We start from the raw sequence: 27,952 nt of genomic DNA on the forward strand, positions 1-27,952 counted from the left end.
AGCCACCCAGGCGCCCCAAGAGTATGCCATCTCTAAGAAAGTTTATTTAGGGACGCCTGGGTGGCTCAGTTGGTTAAGCGTCTGCTCTTGGCTCAGGTCATGATCCCAGGGTCATGGGATTGAATCCTGCATGGGGCTCCTTGCTCAGCAGGGAGCCTTCTTCTCCCTCTGCCTGCCAGTCCCCCTGCTTGTGCTCTCTCTCTCTCTCTGACAAAGAAATAAATAAAATCTTTAAAAAGAGAGAAAGTTTATTTAACTCTTTCCTATGTTTCTAATCCAGAAACTTTTTCCAACATAATTGTAAATTCCCAAAGAGCCCTAACATTATCTTTGCTCCCTTAGGCCTATGACACTATAGGTGTCTAATAAATGATTGCTGAGTGATTGATAGAAAATCAGTAAATATTACTGAAAATCGCAAATAATAACATGCCAAAGGTTCTCTAATTTATCATTTGTAGATGCAATATTAATCTTTTTTTATCAGATTTGTTTTCTCCTTTAGGTGTCACTATCTTCTCAGAAGATGATACAAATTTAAGAAGCTGGTTGTCTTAAAGCATAATATGAAAGGTTCCCTTTATACATATTACATCGTAACATGAAAGGTGCAGTAATGTAACACACATTTGTGGGTATTATATTTTAAAGCTCTCATTTTCATTTACTGTATCAAAATTGATAAACACATTATGTATCGTTATGTTGGTAAGCTAACACAGTGACCTTAAATGTAATTAAACATAGAACATATTTTAAGGTTTTGAATTTTCCAGGAGAAATTCTTCTGTTCCACCCATGCCTGTATTCATTTCAATGTTTACAAAAATTTGGTCTAAAGTAAAATAGCCTCACATTGTTTTGACAAGAGGAACACTTTCGGGCAAAGAGGGAAGAAATGTTTAATGTGCACAGAAATGTCAAGAACCCCCTCATCAAAATGATTGTCCTTCTATGATTTCAGGGTCTAAGCACCTCTGGAAGTGAGGTTAACGAGGTAGAACCCCAAGACCTTTGCAGCACCAGTGGAGAGGGGCAAACCAGTACCCCAAGGACGTGAGTCAAATCCCCGGCTTCTGCTCTTGTGTTTGAGAGCAAAGGCAGTCATATCATGGCTAGAAATGGAGGCTGTTTTCTAGTCCGGCACACCCCTCATCCCAGGAGGGTCTGCCACATCAAAGGTAAGGTGACTCCAGGTCCTAGAATGTCTCTCTCTCTCCCTGCATTTGGGCTCCTTGATTATTCTTGTGGGTAAACACAGGGATACTATTCAAAATATTTAACTAATGGTGAGGCACAGACGTTGACTGTTGAGACAAGATGCCAGCCTTGGAGATAGAGCAGAGCCGGTAGGCATCCTCTGTGCCAGGCGTTAATCCTGGGATTTCTTGACTGTTAGGAAAGGGACCTGGAGAGGTGCCAAACAGCTCATAGCAATGACTGACCAATTGGTATAGAAGTATTCAATATTTTAACAAACTGCTTGGACATGCTGGCATTTACATGCTGTATTAGCCCTGGGGATGCATTTATATTATCCTCCAGCCCTTTCCCCTCTTTCTCTCACTTTCTCTCCTCTTTCTTTCTCTTTCTCCCCTTCCTTCCTCCCTCTGTCTCTCTCCCTCCCTCCATTTCTCCTTGCCTCCATCTTTCCCTCATGCCTTCCCCATCTTTTTCTTTCTTTCTTTCTTTTCTTTCTTTCTTTCTTTCTTTCTTTCTTTCTTTCTTTCTTTCTTTCTTCACATTTTAAAATTTAGTGTCTTTAGTACCATATACTGCTAATTTCCCTCCTGTCTCTGACTTCTCCTTCCCCAATTTTTTTTTCTTTCTGAGTCTGTAGTAAATGTTGGAGTCTCTCACAGTCCAGTCCTTGGCCATTTTCTCTCTTTAATCTATACTGTGACCCTATTCCCATTTACTCATTCACAAGTTTCAAATACCGTCTATAGGCCAAATACTTTCAAATGTGTGTCATAAACTCAGACTTCTCTTCTAAGATCGAGACCTCCATAGTCAACTGCCTGCTTGACCTTTATGTGAGGCACTGATGCTTCATGGGCACCTTGAATTTTGCTCTTTGAAACTGAACTCTGGATCTTCCTTCAAAAGTGTGTTTCTCCGACTAGTCTACCTTAACTAGTAAGTGGTACTATACAATTTGGGCCATTCTTGAACTCCTTCCTCTCCTTCCTTTCCTCTTGCAATACTTCCCTTGATTTTGTCACTTTTTCTTCCAAATATTTTGTAAATTAAGCCACTTCTCTCCACGGCCACGGTTACAGTTCCATTCTAGGCCATTATTATCTCTTGATCTGACTACCACTTTTGCAATTTGTAGCCTCCTAACTGCTCAATTTCCACTCCTGCCCTCATCCAGTCCACTCTCCATAGAACAAGAAAGATCATATTAAAATCAAATTTAACTGTTTAAATGTCCTACTCAAAATGTTTCAGAGGGGCGCCTGGGTGGCTCAGCCATTAAGCGTCTGCCTTTGGTCCAGGGTGTGGTCCCGGCGTTCTGGGATCGAGCCCCACATCGGGCTCCCTGCTCCACTGGGAGCCTGCTTCTTCCTCTCACACTCGCCCTGCTTGTGTTCCCTCTCTCGCTGACTGTCTCTCTCTCTGTCAAATAAATAAACAAAATCTTTAAAACAAAAAACCTTTCAGAGACTTCCCTTGCACTTAAGATAATGTCTATCTTGACATAGACTAAATGTTCCCTATGATGTGGCCTCTGCCTTTTATGACTCATCTCCTATCAATACTCGCCCACCTCCCCCATCTTCATTATATATATGCCACACTGGACTTGCCTAAGTTCCTTGAACATATAAGACCTTTCCCACCTCTGGATTTTCACTCATAGTATTTCCTCTTGCAATAAAACTCCCTCATTATTTGCTGTTTCTAATTTTTCAGGTTTTGGTTTAAATGTACCTTAAAAGAGATATTCTAAGCTCCACATCCTGAATCTAAATTAAATTTCCTTATAGTATATTCTCATGGTACTCTATCAGAGCAATTGCCTTTGGTCAGGTTCTCCGGAAATAGACTCCGGGATGGAGATTTGTGTGAAGGAGGTTTACTGGGGACTGCTCTTAGGAACAACATGTATAAGAGGCCAGGGAAGCAGGATTGGACAGAGGTTGAACTGTGATGCAGACAAAAGAGGCGCCAGTCAGTCCCATAAGGAGCCATGCACCACTCTATAGAGGGGTCTCAGCTTAAAGCAAGGAGGTCAGGCCTTTGTAACCCCATCAACCACTCTCTGGTCAAGTTCTCATTGTGCATGAGAGCACAATGAGAGCAATTCCCAGACAGGGACTCAGCGTGAGCCATCGGTAGCCGACACATCTGTCGGGTGGACAGATGAGTGTGTTGGTCCTGAAGGCACGGTTCGGGTAGAGGCACCCCCACATCTGCTACAGCAATTATTGCAGCTTATGTTGAAATATTTTATTTGATTATTATCAAACATCTTCTATGAATTTGTGAGCTCCTTGAAAGCAGAAGATGTGTCTGATTTGCTCACCACTTATTTCCGTTTCTTAGAGTGCCTGTCACGTGGGAGATAATTCTTGTGGAAGGAGAGAAGGAAGCTTACGTTACATCCAGATTAAATTTTAGAGCCTCTGATAAATTTGAAGTAGAGTTCATATTCGACCTCAGCTTTCTAGTTGTGTGTCCTTGAGCAAGCGATTTCATTCTTTAAAAAATCGTTCTAGCTGAAAGTGAAAGAGGAACAGGGCCCTCTGTAGGGGTTGAGAGATCAGTTAAAAGGCTGACTCAGTCATCCACGTGAGAGGGATCACGGATGGGCCAGGGCAGACAGCGGAGCGGAGAAGCGATGCCTGAACTTTGGGGTAGAGCAAGAGAAAAGCCCAGATGAGCAGCACAGAGAAAGCCATCAGAGGGTTATGAGGTAAAGCGAGATTCAGTGAGAATGGCTGGGTGACTGACCATCAAAGACAAATTCCTAAAGAAGGTCAGGAAAATGAAGGCCAAGAGAAAACAAACAGATATTACAATAAAGAAGTCATCGATGGCTTGGAATCTATTGTCTTGGCAAAATCTGATGGCAGAGTTTTTCAAAATCCGTATGAGAAAACATTGTTTTATATATTTATTTATGTATAAATTCAATTAGCCAACATATAATGCATCATTAGCTTTTGATGTAATGTTCAATGAGTCATTAGTTGCGTATAACATCCAGGGCTCATCACGTCGCATGAACTCCTTAATGTCCATCACCCAGTTACTCCATTCCCCCACCCACCTCCCCTCCAGCAACCCTCAGTTTATTGTCTGCAGTTGAGTCTCTCATGGTTTGTGTCCCTCTCTGATTTCTTCCCATTCAGTTTTCCCTCCCTTCCCCTGTGGTCTTTCCTGCTATTCCTTATATTCCACATATGAATGAAACCATATGATAATTGTCTTTCTGTGCTTGACTTATTTCACTTAGCATACTCCCCTCCAGTTCCATCCATGTCGATGCAAATGGTGGCTATTCATCTTTTCTGATGGCTGAGCAATATTCCATTGTGTATATGAACCACATCTTCTTTATCCATTCATCTGTTGAAGGACATCTCAGCTTCTTCCACAGTTTCACTATTGTGTAAATTGCTGCTATGAACATTGGAGTGCATATGCATTGCATTTAATTAGAACTTTTTTTTCCTATGGAGGCAAATACTACCAAATTGAGTATAATATTTTTTCTGACTTTCAAATACTTTAAAGTAAATTACAAATAACTCCTGTATATGTTAATTCGCATTCTGCCTTGAATTATCTTATATCTATAATACAATATAAAACTGTTGGCAGGCAAGGGACTGTTTTCAAATCCCCTGCAATGTCTACCACAAAGCCTTGCGTATAGTAATATATGTCCGCATATAAATATACGTTCAATTGAATAGAACATTTTCTTTGGAAATCTTTCAAGGATATTCATGCTAATTTTAGAAAGCCTAGTAACTGGAATTGTATGAGGAAGAGAAGAGCAGCAAGCTGCTTTATTTTGAGTGTTAACAGTTATGTGCTTTGAACCCATACTCAGTACAAGGACACTACAACTAATTTCTCTAGTTTTACCCCAACGATAATTCTTACGGTCCATTTTACCAACGTTCAAATGTTCTAGTCTGTGAGATCTAATCTTATTTTCATAGATAAATCCTTAAAAATCAAATCATCAGTAAGTTTATTCAGTCTAGGAAATGTCAATTTAAAGTCTCTATTTGTGATACATACATTTACTTTGCTAACAACACAACACAAGCCAGTTTCTGCTCACAGTGTACTTGGAAGAGATAAGACTACAAGGAAATAACTATAATACATTGTGTTATGTGCAATGATAGGAGTATGATGAGAGTTCAGATGTAGTACACAGATAGGGAAACCACTGGAGGAGTGTCAAGAATGCGTTTGACAGAGGTTTCGATTGGGAGATACATGATAAACATTAAAAAGAAACAATTAGCAGGACTTCGGCATTTACTGGACTTAAGGACGGAATAAAAAGTCTAGAATTACTATCAGGGTTTTCTAGCTTGGTTGACAGAGTGGATAGTGGACCAACTCTCAGTCTTGAGCATGTAGGAGGAAGAACATACACAGGAGGTAAGATTAAAAGCTTCATTTCAGACAAACATGTTGTACTTGTGCCAACGGAACATTCAGGAGTAAATGACCAAGCAGAGACTTGGAGCCTAAGGCTTAGATGAGACTGTAAAGTAGATTTGAAAAGCAGGAGCATATTGAAAACAGCAACGTTGTTGCCCAAGAAAGAAATCCCAGCAGAACTCTGAAAAACACGGAGATGTGTAGACACAGAAAATCCAGAGAAAGAGACCAAAAAGAAATAGCAGAGGTGCTAGGATGGAAAAAGTTGTCTCTGAAAATGGAGAGAAATGATTTTAAGGAAAGAAGGAATAGTGCATGTAAAAGATGAAAATTTTCCATTTAATTTACAAACTAGTGATCTCTACAACCTCTTCTATTACATAGTATAGGGAAGGTTTGAATTTATAGACATGATTATATTAAAATATTACATTTGCTTGGCAGAAGTTTTTAACTGTATTCTGAAGAGTCCTAGAGATCTGGGTAAGAGATAAAGATGGAGTAAAATGTGTTTGAACAAAGGGCACAGTAGCCAAAGAAATCTGAGTATCACTACTTCATGGCAAAAAAGCATTATATCTAGTCGTGGAATTAAATGAGGCTTTTTGGAACTTTTGCTAAAGCCAAATTTTGAGATCATCTACGCGTGACTTGCTAAGAGATAATTTAAAAACTGGCCCTATGATGGTAGCTTATCTCCGGGCTCTTTTGCTTTAGAGAAAAGTTCATAGAAAGGAATGAGAATGAGGATTTCTTTGAAAAGAGTCACTGGGGTGCTGTGTACTCCCCTTCCCCTCCATGAGGAGCAGTGGTAGCCGCCTTCACCTGGACCTGCAGGGCTTGTCAGGGAACCATGTATGGAGAATGTCTAGAGAGGAGACAGAGCTCACTGGCTAGCTAGCTCCTTGCCTGTGCTGTTCCTGGTCTGCCCTACACTGTTTCTGCAGTGGATTATGGGGAGACTATTCCTGGGGTGAACTTGTTCTGTATCTTCTATGTTATGGAGGACACAGAGAATGGTGTCTGATTCTCTTCTAAAATCTCAAGACAAGAGCTGACTGGAGCTGGCTGAAGCTGGCTGTGTCAGCGGCACAGACTGGGATTAAGTTGCTTTCGCACAGAAGACCAGGCAAAGGATTTTGTTTCCTGTGGGCTCAAGTGGACACTCAGGAGGAAGCTGGTCGAGAACGGTCTTGCAAGAACCCAGCCCAAGAGGACAAGATAATAGGACAACTCCAGCCAAAAGAGGCTGGTGACATTTCACCTGGGGTGAAGGTGGGAAGGAAGAGATGTTAGCAATTATCTGGTAGATACATTACCCATGGCAGTGAACAGTGTCAGAGATTTCCTCAGCCAGGGGTCTTCAAAGAACCCACAAAAATACCTTGTGAGGGAAAGAAACAGTATTTCTTCTCTGCCCTACAGATCTGTTTTCACAGATGCCTCAACACTAAATTAAAACCATTAAGCAAGTAAGACTTTGTGTCCCCTTCACCATTCCTTCATCCTCCACCCCAACTCCAGAGGAGCTGAAAGCAGTGAGTGGGGAAGGAAGAGTGGAAGAGCAAGGGGAAGAAACACAGCCCACACCCCCACTCTCCTCTGCAGAGGCTGGGTCATCGTTGGCTTGGACAGAGGGTGTGAAAGGAATACTAATACTTTTATAGCACTAGCTACCCTGATAGTAAGTATTTGGCATCCTTGATGGAAAGTTTTGAGCACAATAAAGATTATTGCAGTTACTTGTTATTTTTAAAGTAAACTTTAAAATTGTAAACCTTTTTGTTTTAACATTTAAAATTTAACTTACAAATTTTATTATTTTACTTATAAATCTAGAAAATTTTAAAAATAACTTCAAGGGGGTCTTTGATTAATATTTAGTCCCATTTACAAACTTAGTAAAAAAATACCTTTAAAAGTTTAAATGTCAATTACTCATTAAGTAGATTTGCTTTCTTTTAAAAATGTCACATCCTTATCACATGGATTCTTACCAAGCTATAAATAACTCCTGTAAATTTAATAAATTAAACATAAATACAGACATATACATTATTTAAAATATTTCTTTACTGTTTACCAACTTAATGATATTCTCATGCTTTTCTGCTTAAATATTACATACATTTTAAAAACACATATGCAATAGTTTTTACTAAACTTAACCCATGAATAAGAATAGTATGTAGTTTTTGTATTTTATTATTTCTGTCTTTTATTTGAAACCTTCCCAATGTTAAAGCACACCATTAACTAAGGAAACAGTTACCTTGGACAAAAACAAAATTAGAGTTATTTTCTCCTTAAACTGAGGTTGGATGTCAATCAGAAAATTAGGCAGGAATGTGAAATTTGAATCTTCACCTGGCAGTCTCTGAAAGGTGAGTCCTTCAGAATCATGACTGGAACAGAAATTTGATGCCCGGTATGGGGAGCTGGTCCTTCCTGAGCTCAGGACTCCATTACCTAATTCCTCTGTATATTCAAGGAAGTTAATGAAATTCCCACTGATACTGTCCTAATCTCCTTCACTGCTGGGTTGGGTTTCACGTTTCCCCGACTACCTTTAAATCATTTAATATTGTCCCATTTGACTCTGAAGCCACTTGAATGACATTGCACTTTTTACATTTTTATGTAGTTCTTTCCTGACTCTTGGATAGATTGAATTCTCTCATATTGCTTATTAACCATTTTTTAATTAAAGGAGATAGCAGAGAAAATAGGGATTTCTCCATTGATTCATCTCCATGTTAATATTTTATTTCACTTGGTAGGCAATTTTTCATTACCCACCTGGGTCAATCACTACCTCAGGTGTTTAAGATAAAATGATAAGATGTGATGTTATCTTCAAAAATTTTATTCTCATTCCTATTTAGCAGCAGTTACCATCCGTAAAGTTCTGAGTATCAGACTAAATAAAAGCTTTATATTTGGCTGTGTTATTAATTCATTTGATAAATAATCACAGAGCATCAACTTTGTGCCAGGCACTATTCTAGACACTGGGAACAGAGCAGCAAGCAAAACAGACAAAATACGTGCTTTCGTGAAGCTTACACTCTAGGGCAGCTCCGCAGAGCGATGTGCAAGCAGATATGATAGGCGACGAATGCTACAGAAGAACAAAAGAGCATAAAAGGACGGAGCGTGATGGGGTAACTTTCAGAGTTCTCAACAAAGACCTTTTTGACGTCATTTGAGCAGATAAGAAGGCGGTGGACTGATAGTCCTAGAAGGAAATTGAGAAAAGTGAGCAAGTATGGAAAACACTATCCAGAAGCTTCCTGTGCACCTTTCTTGGAAACAAAGCAGCCACGTATTCCTATGTCTCGTAATTCACTGTTTAACATAGAACAAAGGCCTACACACTTTCATTTCCTAAGCCGTCAATATGTCATGAGTTGGCATCGATCCAAAAAGAGGATCTGTCTATAATTCAATATGTAAGCCAAAGGCAAATTACTGTTACAGGAGAGTGAAGGAGCCTAGAAAGCTTGGACATGAGGAAGGGGGTTCCTTTGTACCGCGTTTTCCTTCCTTCCCTCCCCCCAGTCTACCTCATCCTGTTTCCAAGCTCCTGCAGCTGTTCATACCTTCTGCCAGGACAAAAGCTGGGCCAGTGTATGTCTCTTCAGAGGCCTTGTTGTACTGAGACTATCTGGATGCTTCAAACACCTGAATGTGGCGTTCGTGAAGAGGGCTAACAGAATTCCTTCGTCATCGTAAGACTTGGGAAATGCGAGGTCTGTCTGGGATGGAGGCAGATCTGTTGCCCTTGACTCCCACACCAACATCAAAGGTGTGAGCCTGGTTCTCAAGGCTGACGAGAAGGCAGAACATTTTCAGGAAGCATGCATTGCAAACATAATTTGCCACACTGACCTTCAAAGAACATTGGCCTAGCGCCGGTTCAAACAATGTGTAGTCTGACAGCTTGTGTAGACTTAGCAATATCTGGTTGGGAAATGGCTGATCGTTCAAAGAAAATCTACCCAAAACCTAATGTGGTTGTCTGGTCTGTTTATCGTGACTCACCTAGGTTTGAATAATATTCCCATCTGTACTGTGAATGATGATGAGAACTCATTGGGAGCATTGTGGGGTGTTGGCCAGTTCAACCACTTAGAGAAGGATGAGATACCGTTTGCCAAATGCGGTTACCCACCCAGCGCTGCAGCCCCTCAGAGCCCTGTCAGAGGAGCCTCGCCAGCCCCAAACCAGGTCAAGGTGCCCCCACGGCCTCATTCTGGTGAGTCCCTTGCAACTAATGAAATCTTTCCTGAGGCCTCCTGCAAACTATCGGGGGTGGCGGGGGTGGGGAGGGCAGGGAGGGTAGTCTATATGATTGTCAATATAGCTGCCGTGATTCTTAAATAGTCATGAAATTTTCTTGCTATGAAATAAGCTATTCATTATAAAAAATTTTCCCTCATTTAATCTCATTTCAGTAGTTCGATAATGTTAATAAATATTATTATTGTCTTTATTATGTCCAAAACCTGTTTGGTGTGGTTCTAGTTTCTAATCCTGACAAAAGTATCTAAGAGGTACTAAAAATGTATGTTTAGCCAACATTGATGAGGAAACCACTGCGACAAAAAGTGAGTCAGGGAAATGCAGTAGGGATGGAATTGCACGCTTCCATCCCGCCCCGTGAGACAGTCAGCTCCTGAAGCTCAGGGCGCAGTGTCATTGCCTTCTGTGTTTCTGGTATTCTTGGTGTGTCCCCAGGTCCCTGCACAGCGTTTGATCTTCAGTAATCAATTAATCAATGATTACTGAATTGAAACAAAAAGGGATTAATCAACAGAACATATAGTTAACAATATTGTATGTTTGGAAGTTACAAGAGTAGATTTAAAATTTTTCATCACAAGAAAAGAACTGGTAATTTTGTGAGGGGATAGTTAAGTACACTTAACTGTGATCATCACTTTGCAATATATACATATATCAAATCATTATGTTGTATGTCTTACACCGATACATTTTAAAAATCATTAGTGGCATAATCTAAAGCTCTAGGTAAAATAGAAGGAGTTCTGGATGGTGGAAATTGTATCTAGTTCTCTTTCTCTTATTACTGGAAGTTTCAGGGCACATGAAAATTATTTTGGTAGAATGTGGTAAAATATACTATCTTTCAAAGGATAACAGTAAGAGGGACCATGTGATTCCATTCTAAAGTCTTCACACTTGTTAACTCCTTTCATCCTTTCAAGCGTTCCTCTTCCTTACCCAGTAGCAATAAAGAATCAAAACCCACATACTCCACCTTCTCTCTGGTGTCCCTTCTTATACCATAAACCCCAGAAACTTAACAGTTGGGAGTTAAGTGTTGCCATCTGCTAAGATTTATATTTCAGATGTGGGGCTCAGGTGATCTTTTTGGTTGCTGTCGGCTCTCAAGCATGACGGGAGACACGGGCTTTTCCTGCTACAATATCCCAGTGTTCAGATTCTGGATTTATGGGTGTCAGAGGGCAATGTCAGCAGATACGGTGGCTTTCAGATCTCAGCAGTGACCCAGTGCCTCATCTTTAGTCTCACAGATGTTGTGACAGCAACTGAAGTGTGAGTGGCATCCTGACTCCCCTTTGTCCTGATTGTGATAAAGACTGTGCCCCCCTGGGTGGGCCAGGTGCAAGGTGCCGCTCTTCAAGCGATTTGTGGGTTCACTGCTCCAGCCCTTCCACTGAGACTGCAAACACCTAATTCCCTGTCTCATTTACAGTTTAGCTTAAAATAGAGTGGTTTCTGTTTCCCACAAGTGAACACTAACTTAACAGACTCGCTCACCGCCCATAACTCTGTTCTTCCTACTTCCTTCCCGCTCTCTTCTGGAGAGAGGTAACTTCACAATATTTTTCTTTCTTCAGCTAGAACTAACGAATTCAGTTACTATTGGGAAATGCACAATATCTTTTCATCTTGTAAGAAATTGTGTTAACTGTGGCTTCGGTAAAAAAGATAGCGTTACTTATAGAGAATATATCTTTAAATTAGTGCAGAAGGAGATTAAGCAAATATTTAAATGGTTTTAGAGTGATTTTATTAGATGAATCTTTGGAATGTGTAGGGTTGAGAGACTGATGAAATAAGAAATAAAGTAAAAAATGTAATTATAACTCAGCACGCATCTCCTTCTGGCTACAGGGCAAACAGCACACATGAAATCTCTTTAATCAGGGAAAGTGTCAGTTATATGGACAGGAAACAGAAAAACATGTCTTATACTGAAATATGTACTTTTAAAAACTAGTTTACCCAGATCAAGAAAACTCTTCCAGTCTTTCTTTATATCATCTTCCTGGGCATAGAACTAGTTTTGTAAATATAAATATACTTTTATTATGTTATTGTGGTATAACTTTACCTGCAAGGTTTCCAACATTTATAAACAGATCCCTGAGTTGACCTTATTTGAAATCCAGATACCCTCTCTTTTATTTCAGCAAGTGACATGTCTGTCATGTGGTAGAAAGTGTTTCAGTTCGATCTAAATATATTTTCCTGCAATATCATTTCAGAGCCCTGTAGAAAAATCAAGGAGTGCTTCAAAACTTCCAGTGAGAATCCCTTAGCAATTAAAAAGGTAAAGAAACAACTATTTACAGTTACCTTATTTAGTTCAACTTCTGTCATTTCCTCTGCTTTTCTTCACATACCTTTCTGAAAAGGTAACATTTCACAATATTCTTTACAGCTTAAATTTTTTTTTTTAATTTAAATTCGATTTAGTTAACATACTGTATTATTAGTTTCTGGGGTAGATTTCAGTGACTCATCAGTTGCATATAATACCCAGTGCTCATTACATCACCCTCCTTAAAGCCCATCACCCAGTTACCCCATCCCCCCACCCCCAGCCCTCCAGCAGCCCTCAGTTTGTTTCCTAGAGCCTGGAGTCTCTTATGGTTTGCCTCCTTCTCTGTTTTCATCTTATTTTATTTTTCCTTCCCTTCCCCTATGTTCATCTATTTGGTTTCTTAAATTCCACATGAGTGAAATCATACGGTATTTCTCTTTCTCTGACTGACTTATTTCACTTAGCATAATACCCTCTCCTTCCATCCACGTCATTGCAAATGGCAAGATTTCATTCTTTTTGATGGCTGAGTAATATTCCATTTCCCTGATGACTAGTGAGGTTGACATCTTGTCATGTTCTTACCTGCCATCCTTATATTTTCTTATGAGAGATGTGTATTCAAATATTTGCCCACTTTGTAAATTGGTTGCTGGTCTTTTTATTATGAAGTTTTAAAGGTTCTTTATATATTCTAGATAAAAATTATTTTGTCACATATACATTTTGAAATATTTTCTTTCAGTCTGAGGCTTACCTTTTGTTTTTTATAACAGTGGCTTTTGAAGAACCAAAATTTATAACTTTGATGAAACCCAAATTTAAAATTTTTCTATCATAGTTTCAAGTCCACATGATGTTTACCTCTCTATTGTGCCTTACTGTAAAGGGTACCCTCTAGTACAATGTAGAATAGAAGTGATGAGAGCAGACACCCTTGCCTCGCACCTAATTATAGAGGAAAAGCTTATACTTTCATCATTGATTGCGACATCAGGTTTTTTATAGATGCCCTTCATATGGCTGAGGAAGTTCCTTTTCCTTCCTAGTGTTCTGAAAGCTTTTATCAGAAATAGGGATTGGTTTTTGCCAAATGCTTTTTCTGCATCTATTTGAAATGATCGTATTTTTCTTTTTCAATCTGCTAATATGGTGAATTACATTGGTTAACTTCTAAAGGTTAAACTACCCTTCCATTGCTGGGAAAAAACCCTTGTTGGTCATGTTGTGTTAACCTTTTTATATATTTAATTTCATAAAATATTGTTTAACATTCTTGTGTCTATGTTCATAAGTTGGCAGTTTCCTTGTAATGTCTTTTGTGGTTTTGGTACTAGCATAACACTGGCTTCATAGAATAAGTTGGGAACTTCTCTTTAAAATTCTGGGAGATTTTATGTAGAATTGATATTATTTCTTCCTTAAAAGTTTTGTAGAATTCTTCAGTGAAGCCATCTGGGTCTGGAGTTTTCCTTGAGTCAGGGTTTTGTTTTGTTTTGTTTTTTTTAAGATTTTATTTATTTATTCGACAGAGACAGCCAGCGAGAGAGGGAACACAAGCAGGGGGAGTGGGAGAGGAAGAAGCAGGCTCATAGCGGAGGAGCCTGATGTGGGGCTCGATCCCATAACGCCGGGATCACGCCCTGAGCAGAAGGCAGACGCTTAACCGCTGTGCCACCCGGGCGCCCCTGAGTCAGGGTTTTTAACTACAAAATCAGTTTCTTATTTTCATATAGATATAGACCGTTCAGATATAGACCATTCAGGTTATGTGTTTCTTCTTTAGGGAGCTTTGGTAGTTTCTATTGTTCAAAGAATTTGTCCATTTCATCTAAGTTGTTGAATTTACAGATAAAAAGTCATTCATAACATATCCTTTTAATGATTATATGATCTGTAGAGATGTTCTGCCTCTCATTCCTGACATTGGGAACTTGTGTCTTCTTTTTTTCTAAGAGTCTAAGTAGAGGTTTGGTAGTTACCTTGATCTTCTCAAAGAATAAACTTTTCATTTCATTGATGATATCTCTTGTTCTGATTTTCTCTTTCTATTTCATTGATTTTGGTTCATGTCTTTATAGAAGAGGGAAGCTTAGGTCACTGAGTTGAGATATTTTTCCTTCCTAATATGATCATATATTATTATAATCTTTTTAAATAAACACTGCTTTGGCTGCATGCCTCAAATTTTACAATGTTGAGCTTTCATTTTCATTCCGTTCAAAATACTCCCTAATTTACTCTTAAATTTCTTATCCATGGGTTACTTAAAATTATGTTGTTTAATTTCCAAATATTGGGGTATCTTAAAGATATCTTTATGTGGTTGATTTCCAGTTTAATTCCATTGCATTCAGAGAATATACTTTGTGTACTTTGAAACTTTGTATATTTATTGAAACTTGTTATATGGCCCAGAATATGGTCGACTTTGATACATTTTCCATGTGCCATGAAAAGAATGTTCACTCTGCTGTTGCTGGGTAGAATGTAATATAAATACCAGTTAGGTTGGTTGATACTGTCATTCAGGTCTTCCGTAGCCTACCGATTTGCTCTCCACTTTTTCTATCAATTATTCAGAAAGAGGTGTTGAAATCCCTGACTATAGTATATTTCTCTTTTAATTTATATCAGTTTTTTCAGAGCTCCAGTGGCATAATCAGTTAGTACATGGTACTTATATCAGTTTGGAATCATGTATTTTGAAGCTCTCTTATTAGGATTATTACTATTTAGGTTTATTACGTCCTTTCGATGAAATGACCCTTTTATCATAAAATTACTGTCTTCAATCCTGATAACATTCTTTGGTTTGAAATCTGTTTCATTATAGAACAAACTATTCAGGTTTTCTATTTCTTCTTGAAATGATTTTGTTTATGAAATTATTCATTTCATTGAAACATTCTAATTTATTGATAATGTTATACATAATAACCTCATATTCATTTTTAAATCTACCCAGGATCTGTAAGATGTATCCTTTTACGGGGCACCTGGGTGGCACAGCGGTTAAGCGTCTGCCTTCGGCTCAGGGCGTGATCCCGGTGTTATGGGATCGAGCCCCTCCTCTGTTATGAGCCTGCTTCTTCCTCTCCCACTCCCCCTGCTTGTGTTCCCTCTCTCGCTGGCTGTCTCTATCTCTGTCAAATAAATAAATAAAATCTTTAAAAAAAAAAAAAAGATGTATCCTTTTACCTATCAGTTTTGTTAATTTATGTCTTTGTTTTTCCTGATCAGTGTCCATAGTAGTTTATCAATTAGTGTAAGAAAGAACTAATTTTTGTGGGGTTTTTTGATTCTCTGTTATATATTTCTTTTCTATTTTGTTGATATATGTTATCTTTTCCCTCTTTCCATGCACATACTTTATTTTATTGTTCTTTACTTGACTCTTTTATCTTTCTAAAATATATATTTAGATATAAATTCTTCTTGGAGGATTGTTTTAACTGCTTTCATAATTTTTGTTACCAGCATTTAAGTTAAAATTTTTTTCTAATTTGCCCTATAATTTCTTTTTGCCTCATGACTTCGTGGCTGGACATTATGTATGAAAAGTTATTTGTAGGAATCTGAAGTTCATGATAAAAGCACTTTTTTCCAAAGAGAACTTTGTGCTTGTTTCTGTAGGACCCAGAGGCCCTACCAGCCTCTACTAACTTAAGCCAAGTTCAAACCTTGACCTTGGGTTATATTTCTTTAAGGACCATTGCACTTCTAGGTCACTTTCATCTTCAGGCTGTAGCCCTTCGTTGGCCCTTAATTGGGTCCTGAGTTTTAAGTCCTGTCTTTCAGGACCTTGTAAGCTCTCAGAAGAAAAGTTTTCACTCTCAAAAGAAAGACTTTAGGGCAAAAATGGCTACTGTACTCCCTACAGCTGAGACTTCTCACTTCCCCTTTACTTTGGGCTATTAATTCCTGCCTTATTCACTCCTCAACAGTTTTAATTACTTTAAATCTTAATCTGCCTTTTTCGTTGCATCCAGTTGAAGGGTTGAACCAAAAAATATATATTGCTGTTCCCTAAAACAGAAAATCTTGTTACATAATAAACGTTAACAAAAGAATGCATCAGTATGCAATATAGCTTTATTTTCGTTACAATAGTTCAGTATTGTTCCATCAATTCCAATCATCACAGTCCCCGGTTATCGACATATTCGGCTACTGGCTTCTGCGTGTATTAAATATCACTCACTTCTGAAGGTTAAACGCCTTCTCTGGAATAAGCACATAGATCTAAGTCCTTCTATAATTCTTCTTGGACTTAAAGCTCTTATAATCTTTTTTATTTTTAAACTATAGAGTATATTTACCTCCCAGAACAAGAAAATAGCCTTTCTCTTTCCTCTTCCAGTTAGTCAAGGGAAGTAATTTAGCTGAGCTCTCTAATTCTCCAGCTCTCAGCTGCCAGTCAGCAGAGCAAGGAAGCAGCATGTAATGTCTTCACAGACATTGCGTGGAATCTCTGGACTGTCTTCTTCCTGTCATAAATCTTCCTAACTTAACAGAAAAATCTCATGTGTTATAAGTTGGTTGTTATCTGGAGGAGCAAGATAATAAAGGTTACACACTATTCAAAAATTGTTATCTTGGTGTTTGACCAAGGGTTTAAGATGGCTTCACAGGGGTGCCTGAGTGGCACAGCGGTTAAGCGTCTGCCTTCGGCTCAGGGCGTGATCCCGGCGTGATGGGATCGAGCCCCACATCAGGCTCCTCCGCTGGGAGCCTGCTTCTTCCTCTCCCGCTCCCCCTGCTTGTGTTCCCTCTCTCACTGGCTGTCTCTATCTCTGTCGAATAAATAAATAAAATCTTAAAAAAAAAAAAAGATGGCTTCATAAAAAGTAAATAATACATCACTATGGGTTCTGTCTCCAAATGCAAATATTTGATCATTAGATTTTTAAGGGAAGATTAAAACTAACCTCTCTTTACTTTCATGTCTATCTCTTATTTATCTACAATATTTCTCATTCATTTTATATTCAACTAAATGTAAGTGGATGCGAATGCATATTGATTATATTATACCTTTGATTCAGGAAGAAATTAAGGTAAAAAAGCCACTGTCTCCTCCAAAACCATGCTCTACTGCTGACTCTTGTTCTTCAGAGGTGATGAGTACCAAGACTGACGTCAAAGAGAACACTGTTTGCATACCAAACTATCTGGATCAGGAAATCAAAGTAAGAGGCAGATTTACTAAATCTGTAACTTGGGAACAGCATGAACATACAAAAAAATCACATTACTAACATCCTTAAGACTCTTTAGCGGTTCCCCTTTAACAACTGAATTGATTTAAAACCACTTAGACTGAAATGCAAGGCCTACTTCTTTTTTTTTTAATAATATTTTTTTTTATTATATTATGTTAGTCACCATACAGTACATCCCTAGTTTTTGATGTAAAGTTCCATGATTTATTACTTGTGTATAACACCCAGTGCACCATGCAATACATGCCCTCCTTAATACCCATCACCAGTCTATCCCATTCCCCCACTCCCCTCCCCTCTGAGGCCCTCAGTTTATTTCCCAGAGTCCATAGTCTCTCATGCTTCATTCCGCCTTCTGATTACCCCCCCTTTCTTCTTCCCTTTCTTCTCCTACTGATCTTCCTACTGCTTATGTTCCATAAATGAGTGAAATCATATGATAGTTGTCTTTCTCTGCTTGACTTATTTCACTTAGCATTATCTCCTCCAGTGCCGTCCATGTTGCAGCAAATGTTGAGAACTCGTTCTTTTTGATGGCTGAGTAATATTCCATTGTATATATGGACCACAACCAGTCGCTGTTACAGAAACACAACCTTCAATTTAGACATAATGAAGACCTTGGCATTTGCCGACAAACTCGGCTCTTTCTTCCCATGTTTTTCTCTATCATCCTTGATGCTTGGGAGGCACTACTTCTTGCTGGTGCCTGTATAATTTCCTTCACGTACTTGAAGTCAGTGATTCCTCCAATCAACATTCATCTCTGCCTCTTATCTGTGGAAAACTCTTTCCTCAAACCTACTCTGCCTGAGGTTATAAACTTAGTTATATTTATATTTATAGTAATGTGTCATATCAGACTACTGGAAGGTTCTCTCCAGCCACAGTTATTTCTGAGAATGACATATAACAAAGAGCGAATCAATCGGCTGATGTTTGTTTTCCTCCTTTGTTTTCCTTCTTTAGACCCTTTTGGTAACCTCCACATTGCCTCACTGTAAGACCCACTGCAATGAATTAAGGCTGAAAGCATTGTAATGATGACTTTGCTAACAGTTGTAAATGAGTTATCCGTAGTAGCAATTACAAATAGCAGAGCAGATTCTGAGGATTGTTATTGAATAGTCCCGAAAAGGGACTATTTCAAAAGTAAAATGTAACAGTGGCATGGGGTATAATTATGCTGATGATTAAAACTGGGAAGGAAAATAAAAGGGATGGAGAAGAGGGGAGTATCTGCAGACAAGAGTGGGGTTATACATGATTTCCAGATGCTTCTGGTGAAAGACTCCCGATTATATAGAGTCTTCAGAATCACTGTCCATGTTACCCGCCACACTCTGGCACCACTGATTCTCTATAATTTGCTCATTCCCACCTTTAGGAACTTTTCCTACTAAGAAATCTCTTCTCCTTGGTCCTCTCAGTGGTCACCTTCTTCTCATTAAGGTCTCAGTAAAAATTTCTCTCGGAAATACTTACCCTGATCACCAATCTAAAGTAGCTGCCTACTTACTCTCTATCCTACGACCCTTTGTTATCTTTGACGTAGCGCATGCCTATCTGATGTGTTTGTATTCATTTGTTTCAATAGTGTCTCTGCCTCTCACCCCACTCACACTAAAATCTTATAGGATCTCACACTCCTCTGTCTTGGTTCCTGCTTTATCTTTCATGCCTAAATAACTGCTAGGCGTCGAGTAATTATTAAAAAATTAAAAAGAAAAGTTCTACTGAGATCAAAGTGGAACTGTAGAAAATCAGCTGGCATAGGCCCTCTCTATAATATGTCATCTGATATGCTCACATCTGATCTATGCAACCAAACCATAAACTGACTGCAGTTTTAGTCAGGTTGTCTTACTTCCTTAAGCACATCAATAATAGACCAGCAGCATGATCCTGTAGAACTGGACTTTGGGGCATCAATTAAAGGGCCCTCCTCCCAAAAGCATCTTCTACCTCACAGATATTGACTTAACTGGACATTAATACAAATTCCACTAAAATGTAAACTCTTTGAAGGAAGAGATCCTTTCTATCTTGTTCACAACCGATTCGTCAGCACTCATCACTTTGCTTGAAAACTATTAACTGGCACATACACAGCATGGAATTTTATCAAATAGTTGGTGGCTATTTGGAAATAAATGAAAAAGAGGGGGTAAAGTGAGAAAATAGGTCTTACCAAAATTTTTTGGCTTGTATAAATGAATCCTAGAAAGAGATTTCATTTTAGTGGTATTCCAACCTTACATACCTTCTACAAAAAAAATCTGAAATATCTTCTAATTTCCTACTATCGAGGCTGGTAACTCTGAGTGGCTATGAAGGCAAGATATGTTTGTGCAGGGGTGTGTATGAAAGAGTATACAGTTTCACAATTACTACTTTAGAGGAAAAGAAAAACAAAATTCTGTGTCTCTTACTATCTTGTCTTTAGACTTCTTCTCAAAAATCTTGAATTTACAGAAATAATAGTCTCTTTACCATTGACATGAAAAGTTTGCCAAACACCTTCATTTATTTTGTAAATATCTAATATCAATGACAAAATACTAGAGTTTGGGAATATAGTTCATTCCTTCATTCACACTGCTTATGAGAGGGATTGTACAGACATTGTAAGAACATTTAGGAGGAGATTTTGGAGCTGAGAGATTCTTCAAGGGGAAAGAAACCTAAAGAATATTTAAGATATAATTAAAAGATGAAAAGAAATATGGAAGAGATCATTCCCACACAAGAGACCTTCATATCTAAAGCTAAGAGGCGAGAGCACTGTTTATTCAAGGAACTAAAAACAATATGGCAGACTCAGAGAGTGCGGGGAGAAGGCTGCAGGGGATGAGGCTGGCGAAGCTCTTCGGAGACCAGAAATAAAGGACTTTCAAGCTGTATTGAGGTGTTCAGATTCATCTGAAGTGCTGTGGGAAGCTAGTGAAGAATTTTAAGCACTGAGTTATACTGAAATTACTTTGTAAGTGTAAGGATTACATGGTCAGATCTGTACTTTAGAAAAATCAGTCTAGATACAATATGCAGAATTAATCTGGAGGGTGGAGGCAAAATTGCAGGGAAGGTACTCTGCTTCCAAACGGAGGATTAGGTCCGAGACTTAGCTTCCTGCTGTAAATAACTATATCACTGGGAAAAACACATGAAGAGACTGTTTTCAGGCATTAGGCAACAGACAGTATAGATTTATGACAGTTGAGAGAAGGGAAACCATTGGGATGATTTCCACACTCAACCTAGATTTCAGCCGGGGGCACATTCCTAATCACGGCACCGAGAAGTGGAGCCCAAACCGAGAGGAACGTCTTCCCTAGGTAGAGAAAACAGAGCTCAGAGTTTGGGGATTCTGAGGTGGCTGGAATTTACAAAGAGGAATCTGCAGAGAGAATGAGCTCCAGAAATCTGTAAAGGGTTCCATGAGTCTTCAGTTCAGCATAAATCGCACACGCACAGGATGAGATTCTGAGACCTGGCAGAAGAAAGCTAATGGGAGGTAGCCCATCGCTTAGAGATGCTGACGTTCTGACGTGCCAGAGCAGAGAGACCTTGCTGAACACACCAGGAATTCAACTGAAACCCCAGAAAGAGAATAGGATGCTCTAGCCCTACAGGAGGGGCTACTCTAGGTCTATAATCTCAAATCCTGAAATCAAGCTTCAGCAGATCAAATTCACCTGCCAATATATTAAGTACCTTCCAGAAAAAAACTCAATGAAAAGAATGCAGGAGATTTCCTTAAAGGACATATTCGACTTCCTCTCACTAAAGGGATAATTATAGTCTCTCAAAGTTGATCACTGAGTGATCCTAAGTTAGAAGAAGCGGAAGCAACGTGTAATCATCATATTGATGAAAAAACCATTAGAGGCAGAGTAGCCTAGGGAATCTTTTTTAAAAAAGAAAAAATTTCAGGCAGCCTGGGGAAAAGCATGTTGCAGAGCGGCCCAAGCCAGAACTGATGATAGTTTAGACTGGGTCAGGGCCGGGGGGTAAAAAGGAACGGAGAGATTCGAGAAATATTTAGAAGAAAGAATTTACTGAACGTGTTGTCTAGGAACATATTGTAGATGCGAGGGAGCTGTCCAAGGTAGAGAAAGATGGGTTTAGTTTTAGATGATCTGGACTCAAAGTACCTGTCGTGTATCTGCGTGGATACATTTGGTAGGCAGATGGGTATAAAGGACTGAATTTCAGATACGTCTAAATTCTAAGAGGAGACACAATTTAGGATCAAAGTGGCAACATCGTTACTTGTGCTTAATGTTTTGTACTTTAATATTTATTATAGTCCAGTTTTATTACAGTTATTTCATATATTTATCTCCTCTGTCATCCACACTTCAGCCCTTAGCTCCAGATAAAAAAGTCAAGGATGGATTGACAAAAGGGAATTATATTTCCCACCCATTGGCCCAATGACTGTGTTCAGGGAACTGAGGGAAAATGACTCCAGCTAGATTCACGCACTGTACAGAGGGGCAGTACAGACAGGGACAGTTTTGTGACTGGAAAATCTCCGTTAAAACCTCTGGTACAGCGGGGAAAGATCCATTCCCCCAAAAGAAGAAAAGCCAATCTCTCCTCCAGAAAATGCGGGTACTGAGCAGGCAAAAGAAGAGAAACATTGTATCGCCTACCCCAAATCCTTACTGGTATTGGAGATGTTTTGTTCTAAGGTTCCACTGTACGCTGTTTGAAATCTGGTTCCCAGGCTAAAATCCCAGTTGACCTAATCGAGCTTCACGCTCAGAGTGACATTTGGGAAGATGGGATTGTGGAGGAAGTAAAGAAAATCTTATTATAGCCCTTGTGCCGTGTATTTGCTCGCTGTGTGACTCTAATATTTTCTGTTAGATTCTGGCGAAGCTCTGTCACATTTTACGCACTGATTCTCTGGCAGAAGTTCTACAGTGGCTGCTTCATGCAAGCTCAAAAGGTGAGAGTAAAATAAGCATTTGCAGACACGGAGCTCAGTGTATCATCAGAAAGTAGGGATGTGCCAATATCTGAAGTTTTCTACCTTGGCTTTGCAAACATACTGTTGCAATATAACTTCCCTAGTGATTCAGTATCCGAGTCTCTGCAGTCCTCTGTGATTGACTGCATGCAACTGGTCATTCGATGACCCCAAATTCGGCATGCCCTAATTTAGACTTCTTGGGGTTTGCTATGAAGCACTGTGTCCAGGGCTGGTTTGTGCTGCTTCTCCAGGTGCACACACCCAGGGGTCTCCCTGAGCATATTTTCTGGCCTGCTGTGGACTCTGAGCACAGAGCCTGTTTCCTTTCTCCGGTACGGATGGCCGTAGCACGGCCTTCCAAGTTCTAGGTTCTAACAGCCTTGCCAGTTTCCCCACCAAAGCCATCAATTCAGTCCTCTCTGAGCCTCCTTTGGGGCCTTTGGGGTCTGTTCCATGAAAGCATATGCCAGTCTCAGGTGGGACAACCATAAGTAGCATAGAGTGTCTGTCCTGAAACCTCGCTGGTCATCAGACTGACACAGGCAGAACTTTGGAGGTGGATGGAGCCCGAGGATTTGTATTTTTAACAAGTTCCCAGATGATGCTGATAATGCTGGTCTGGCGGCCACTCTTTGAGAATCTGCACTAATAAAGGTTGGGAAATATCAGTGAGTTAGGGATAGACTAATATTTTTGAATAGGGAGCACTTTGGAAATTGTCTTTTATCCAGGAATTCTAGACTACTTGGCAAGCAATTAAGAAGTATTTGAGGGTAGGAGTCTTTAGTTCTTATCTTTTTTTTTTTTTCCTTTTTAAGGATGTAACTTTAAAAAAATATGCACAAATAATATGGGCTTATTGTTGGGGGAAAAAAACCCAGCTGAACCAGAAAAAATACAAGAAAAGAAGAGCAATAATCAATCAAATCATCACAGACATCATTTCCGTCATTATGACTTCTGTACATATCTTTAGAGATATGCTCCTAACTATTACTTGTTAGTCTATTTTAATGAGATCATATCGTACTTATTATTTTGAATAGGTATGTTTTCTTTTTTTATTTGGCAGCAGCCTGAAAGGCTGGGTTTTGTACTCAATATTTAAAAGTTATTCCACTGTATTCCATTGCTCTGTAGTATGACAGGTCCACAGAAATCAGGGTGATGTGAACCAACTTTTCCACAGAAACCTTGACTCACAGATAAATGCCTACTCAGAAAAGGTATTACCAGCTTTTCACACTAGAGTGCTGGATAAAAGAATGAATCCCGTGCTTCTAGCCAACGTGATAATTATAACCTTCATGCCTACCCCCTTTTTCTTAAAAGCAGAAAAAGAGTGGGTCTCAGCTTTGATTCATGCTGAACTGGCTGAAATAAACTTGTTGGCCCAACGAAGAAACAGCACGGCAAATCTAACAGCAGAGACTAGAAAGCCACCCAAAGTTAAATCGCCCCCAAATTCACCTGCACAATTGAAAGTGCTGACCAGAACGAAGCAAGGACATCAACCAACCAGGTAAATCGATATACTGGCTACCTACAGGGTACGTAGTACAGAAAGACTTAATTTGCTTTTTGTTATCTTTCAAAACACTAAGCATGCGGATGTCTTCAGTCTCTTCTTTATTCGGTAAATGACCACAGTGTGTATTTATTTTCTTTCATTTTCATGAATGTAATATGAGAATCATTCTAAATCCAATTGTAGCCATCCAGACATCTAAGAAAATGTAGTTTTTTTCATTTGTTCTACAAATGGAAGCAATAAAGGAAACTGAAATTGTATTATTGTTATGTATTTTGTTAAATGCATATCACACAAGTATCACTTTTTTTCGTGTAGAACAATGCTAGATTAAAATAAATTGCTTCACTTAATTTTCTCTGGCACACTCCTGGACGCCGCTAGACTGAAAAATAACTATGACAGGAATTGGAAATTATTTTAATATAAATTTTTCTTAAACCTTATTATTTCAATGACAGAAGAAAATACATATTTATGTATAATATGGTGAAAGAATGTGATAAGATATTATTTAAGTAGGGAGAAAAAATCTTGTTGCTTTAAAATAAAAAGTTGGCTAAAAAGCTGAAATCAAGAGAAAATAAATATTCAAGACCCAAGTCACTTTAAAAATCACTGAGACAGAGAATTTTGTATTGCAATTTGTCTCCACCTTAAAGTTTCCATAAAATGAGAAACTGGGAAATAGGGTCAGTCTTTCTACATTAGTGAATAATGTATGATATTGTTTAGATGTTTACTCAAAATCAGAAGAATTTTTCTTTGGAAAGTACACTTAATGCTGTCTGCATTGAAAAACAAAGAATTGGGATAGAATATTTAAGATATATATGTACTTAGCTTATCGATGATAGTGCAGTCTATAGAAAATACTTGTTTGTATCTTTGAATTTCATTTTCTCTTCTCCAATTATCTAGAGTGTCAAGTCAAGGATCTGAAGGAAGTAAGGAAGTGCCAAAAGGTTAAGTACAGTTTGTGATAATTACTGAGTTGGTATAGGGAAACCAGTAAGTATTGAACTCTTTAGGGACACAGACAAGGATCTATGGTTTTATAGGCAGTAAAATTCAATGACGATTTCTAGTTACTTTTAAGGGAGAGTGTCCACTGAATTTCTCATCGAGATAAATTTGACATAAACTTAACTTTGTTTGAAAGGCAAAGTGCCCCATCAGAGAAAGACAGATACTCTTTGAGAAGTAAGATAGCAGGATAGCAGGAAACATAGGTTTAGTCTTGCCAACCCGGTGATAGGAGAAGCCCTGCACGGACCTAACAAAAACACAATGATCTCAGAGTTTGGTTCTTCATAGCTTAACTGTCAAGCTAAGTTATTTTAACTAGAAACCAAGTTGATCAGAGAAAACAGTAACATGGCAATCGGCCGTGAGCAGATGCTCTATGAGACAGCTGAAGTATGGGAGAGGACAGAGTTGTGTCCTCACCAGAAGCCCAACCACACCCTACAATTTGGACCAAGAAAAATAAAGAATTGTAGCTTGTCCTACTTTGGTCCAGAATAGGCCAACTGAAATGTCCCTGTGTGTTTGGCAGCGCCTAACCTTAAAACAAGTGTAACAACAATGACCACAGAGCAACAACTCGGAAGTATGTCGATAAGCCTCAAACAAAAGTCTGTCCTGTGGTTTCTCCAAGTTTCTCTTATACCAGGAATCATATGGTGATCAGAGTTCTTTGAGGTCACTCTAAACCCCAGCAGCTTTTGTTGGGGTTAACCAAACCCCAAAGAGTCTATACGTGCTAACAGGCAATAAGAAAGACAGTTTAGAAGTTAGAAAATACTCCCTTACTCTGACACACCAAGGATAGTCCATTGTGTCTGACTTCTACCAAACTCCTCACCCTAGAACTACAAAATCACAACAGGGATGGTTTCTGTTATTCAACTTCGTGTCTTACCTGTTGGCCTCTGTCTGGATATTTGAAGAAGTTTTGTATAAGAAGCCTCAATCATACTTCTTCATTTCCAGTGGTGATAGACAGCACCTCTCCAGATTCTTATTCCTGCTTGAGTCTGACCCTATAGGTTTTGGGGAGATCTTATAAGTATAATGAACTTGTTCTAATCTGTTTGTCAATTTTCTTTTTTGTCTATCAGGACCATAAATCCTTTTCCTTTCTTTCATTGGTCCCATCCTTGCCTATCATCTTTACGATCACCAGTTCTAATGAATTCCTTTCAAAATAATGTTTGATTTTGAGAGGATAGAACATATCCTGCATGTTATGGAACAAATGACTCATTAAAAATGAGCAGGTGGTAAGAAAGATAAGAATAGATTCTTTTGTGAATTGGGGTTATATTTAATTCACCTAAACTTCATATAGTTTGGGGGTTTGTGTGTGTGTCATTTGGTACTAAAACATGGCAGAAACTATATTCGATGTCTCAATTTTGGTCTTACTTAGTTTTTCTTTTTTCTATTTCAGAGGCTGAGCACAAGCCCACATTGTTTATAAGAAGAAATAATATGAAAATGCCCATTGCAGAATATTTCAGCAAACCAAAATCTCCTCCCAGGCCTAAAATTCAGGAAAGCATATCAACAAAACCAATGTCTGCAAGGATTATGCAACAAGGAGGCAATCTCTCTCCCCAGAGAGCGTTTTATCCTTAAACATTCCAAAGGTAGAAATTCTAGACTGAGCTATTTCTTTCACAAACATGAGCTTCACTCCATAACAGTATCAGATTATTTTTAAAAAGTATTTTGGCATGAGAGAATCCGTATCTGGTGGCACATGTAAATCTCAGAGCACCTGTATATAATGTACTAAATAAATAATAATGGAGACAGTATTTCTATTTGTAGTTAATTTAGCACCATGTGTAAAAGAAGTATGTTTATTTATATACTCCATTTCTAGTCTTGCACTGATTGCATTTGTACATAAGCATAGGGTCCTGATACTAGAAAAACCGTCCATAACAGAATTAGGTAGCTGCAGTTTGACACATGCCCCAAACTCTTGGTAGAGAAAAAACAAAACCAAACACAGAATTTTAACATCTGAGCTAATTTTTACAATCTACAGTGTTCAGTGCTGTTGGATGGATTCTGAATGGATTCTATGGTGATAATGGAAAAATACTGGCCTCCTCCCCAAAAAAGGTATAAACATTATCACTAATTTATGAGCCAGAAAAGAACTAGTTTCTACTCTTTGCTAATTGTGAATGATATTAACAAATTTCCTAATATTTAGCTTTTTTGTATTTTTAAAATAAACCACTCTTGGGCCATGGCTGCTATTCTTTCAGTGTATTGCTGGATTCATCTACAAATTAGCCAATCTTTTAGAATGTGCGCCACGATAGTCAAGAGATACTGTAAATTTTGTGTATGTGTACATACCCCTTTTTTCTTTTTTTAGAGTGGGAGTGGGGGGAGAGGCAGAGGGAGAGAGAGTGTTTAAGCAGACTCCCTGCTGAGCGTGGAGCCTGACGTGGGGCTCGATTTATGACCCTGAGATCATGACATGAGTCGAAATCAAGAGTTGGACGCTTGCCCGACTACGCCACCCAGGCACCCTGTATCTGTGCAATTTTAATGACAAATTTATATCATACTTCATTGTGTATCAGGAATCATTCTACACACTTTGGATATTGTAATATTTAATTTTCACAATGACTATTCGAGAGAGCTACTATTGCTATTCTCTCTTCTTTTAATAAGAAAACCGAGGTGCCGAGAGTTGTATTCATTGGGATAGGGTCAACAGTTGTAATAAATGTCATCTTTCAAATACAGTAGTGTATTATTTCTCACATAAGAGTTCAAAGTGTGTATTTTGATGTACAACAATCCATTAGTTGCGTATAATACCTCATGCTCATCCCAACATGTGCCCTCCTGAATACCCACCACCGGGTTAAAACTAATGATGTACCATATGTTGGCTAACTGAACATAATAATAAAAAAATAAATAAATAAAATAAACCCAACAAA

At 38.7% G+C, this 27,952-nt stretch overlaps 1 protein-coding gene across 1 annotated transcript; it reads left to right on the forward strand.

Moving 5' to 3' along the window:
• Positions 1 to 1,111: 1,111 nt before the first annotated feature.
• Positions 1,112 to 27,952, forward strand: CUNH4orf17 (chromosome unknown C4orf17 homolog). The gene is made up of 8 exons (XM_026509673.3): positions 1,112 to 1,181; positions 9,686 to 9,895; positions 12,177 to 12,241; positions 17,284 to 17,427; positions 22,336 to 22,417; positions 23,777 to 23,963; positions 24,894 to 24,937; positions 26,428 to 27,952. Exons 1-8 carry the CDS (start codon positions 1,112 to 1,114, stop codon positions 26,613 to 26,615), a joined length of 990 nt encoding a protein of 329 aa, XP_026365458.1. The 3' UTR covers positions 26,616 to 27,952.

The sequence above is a fragment of the Ursus arctos genome, unplaced genomic scaffold, assembly GCF_023065955.2.
Source record: "Ursus arctos isolate Adak ecotype North America unplaced genomic scaffold, UrsArc2.0 scaffold_9, whole genome shotgun sequence".
Lineage (NCBI taxonomy): Eukaryota > Metazoa > Chordata > Mammalia > Carnivora > Ursidae > Ursus > Ursus arctos.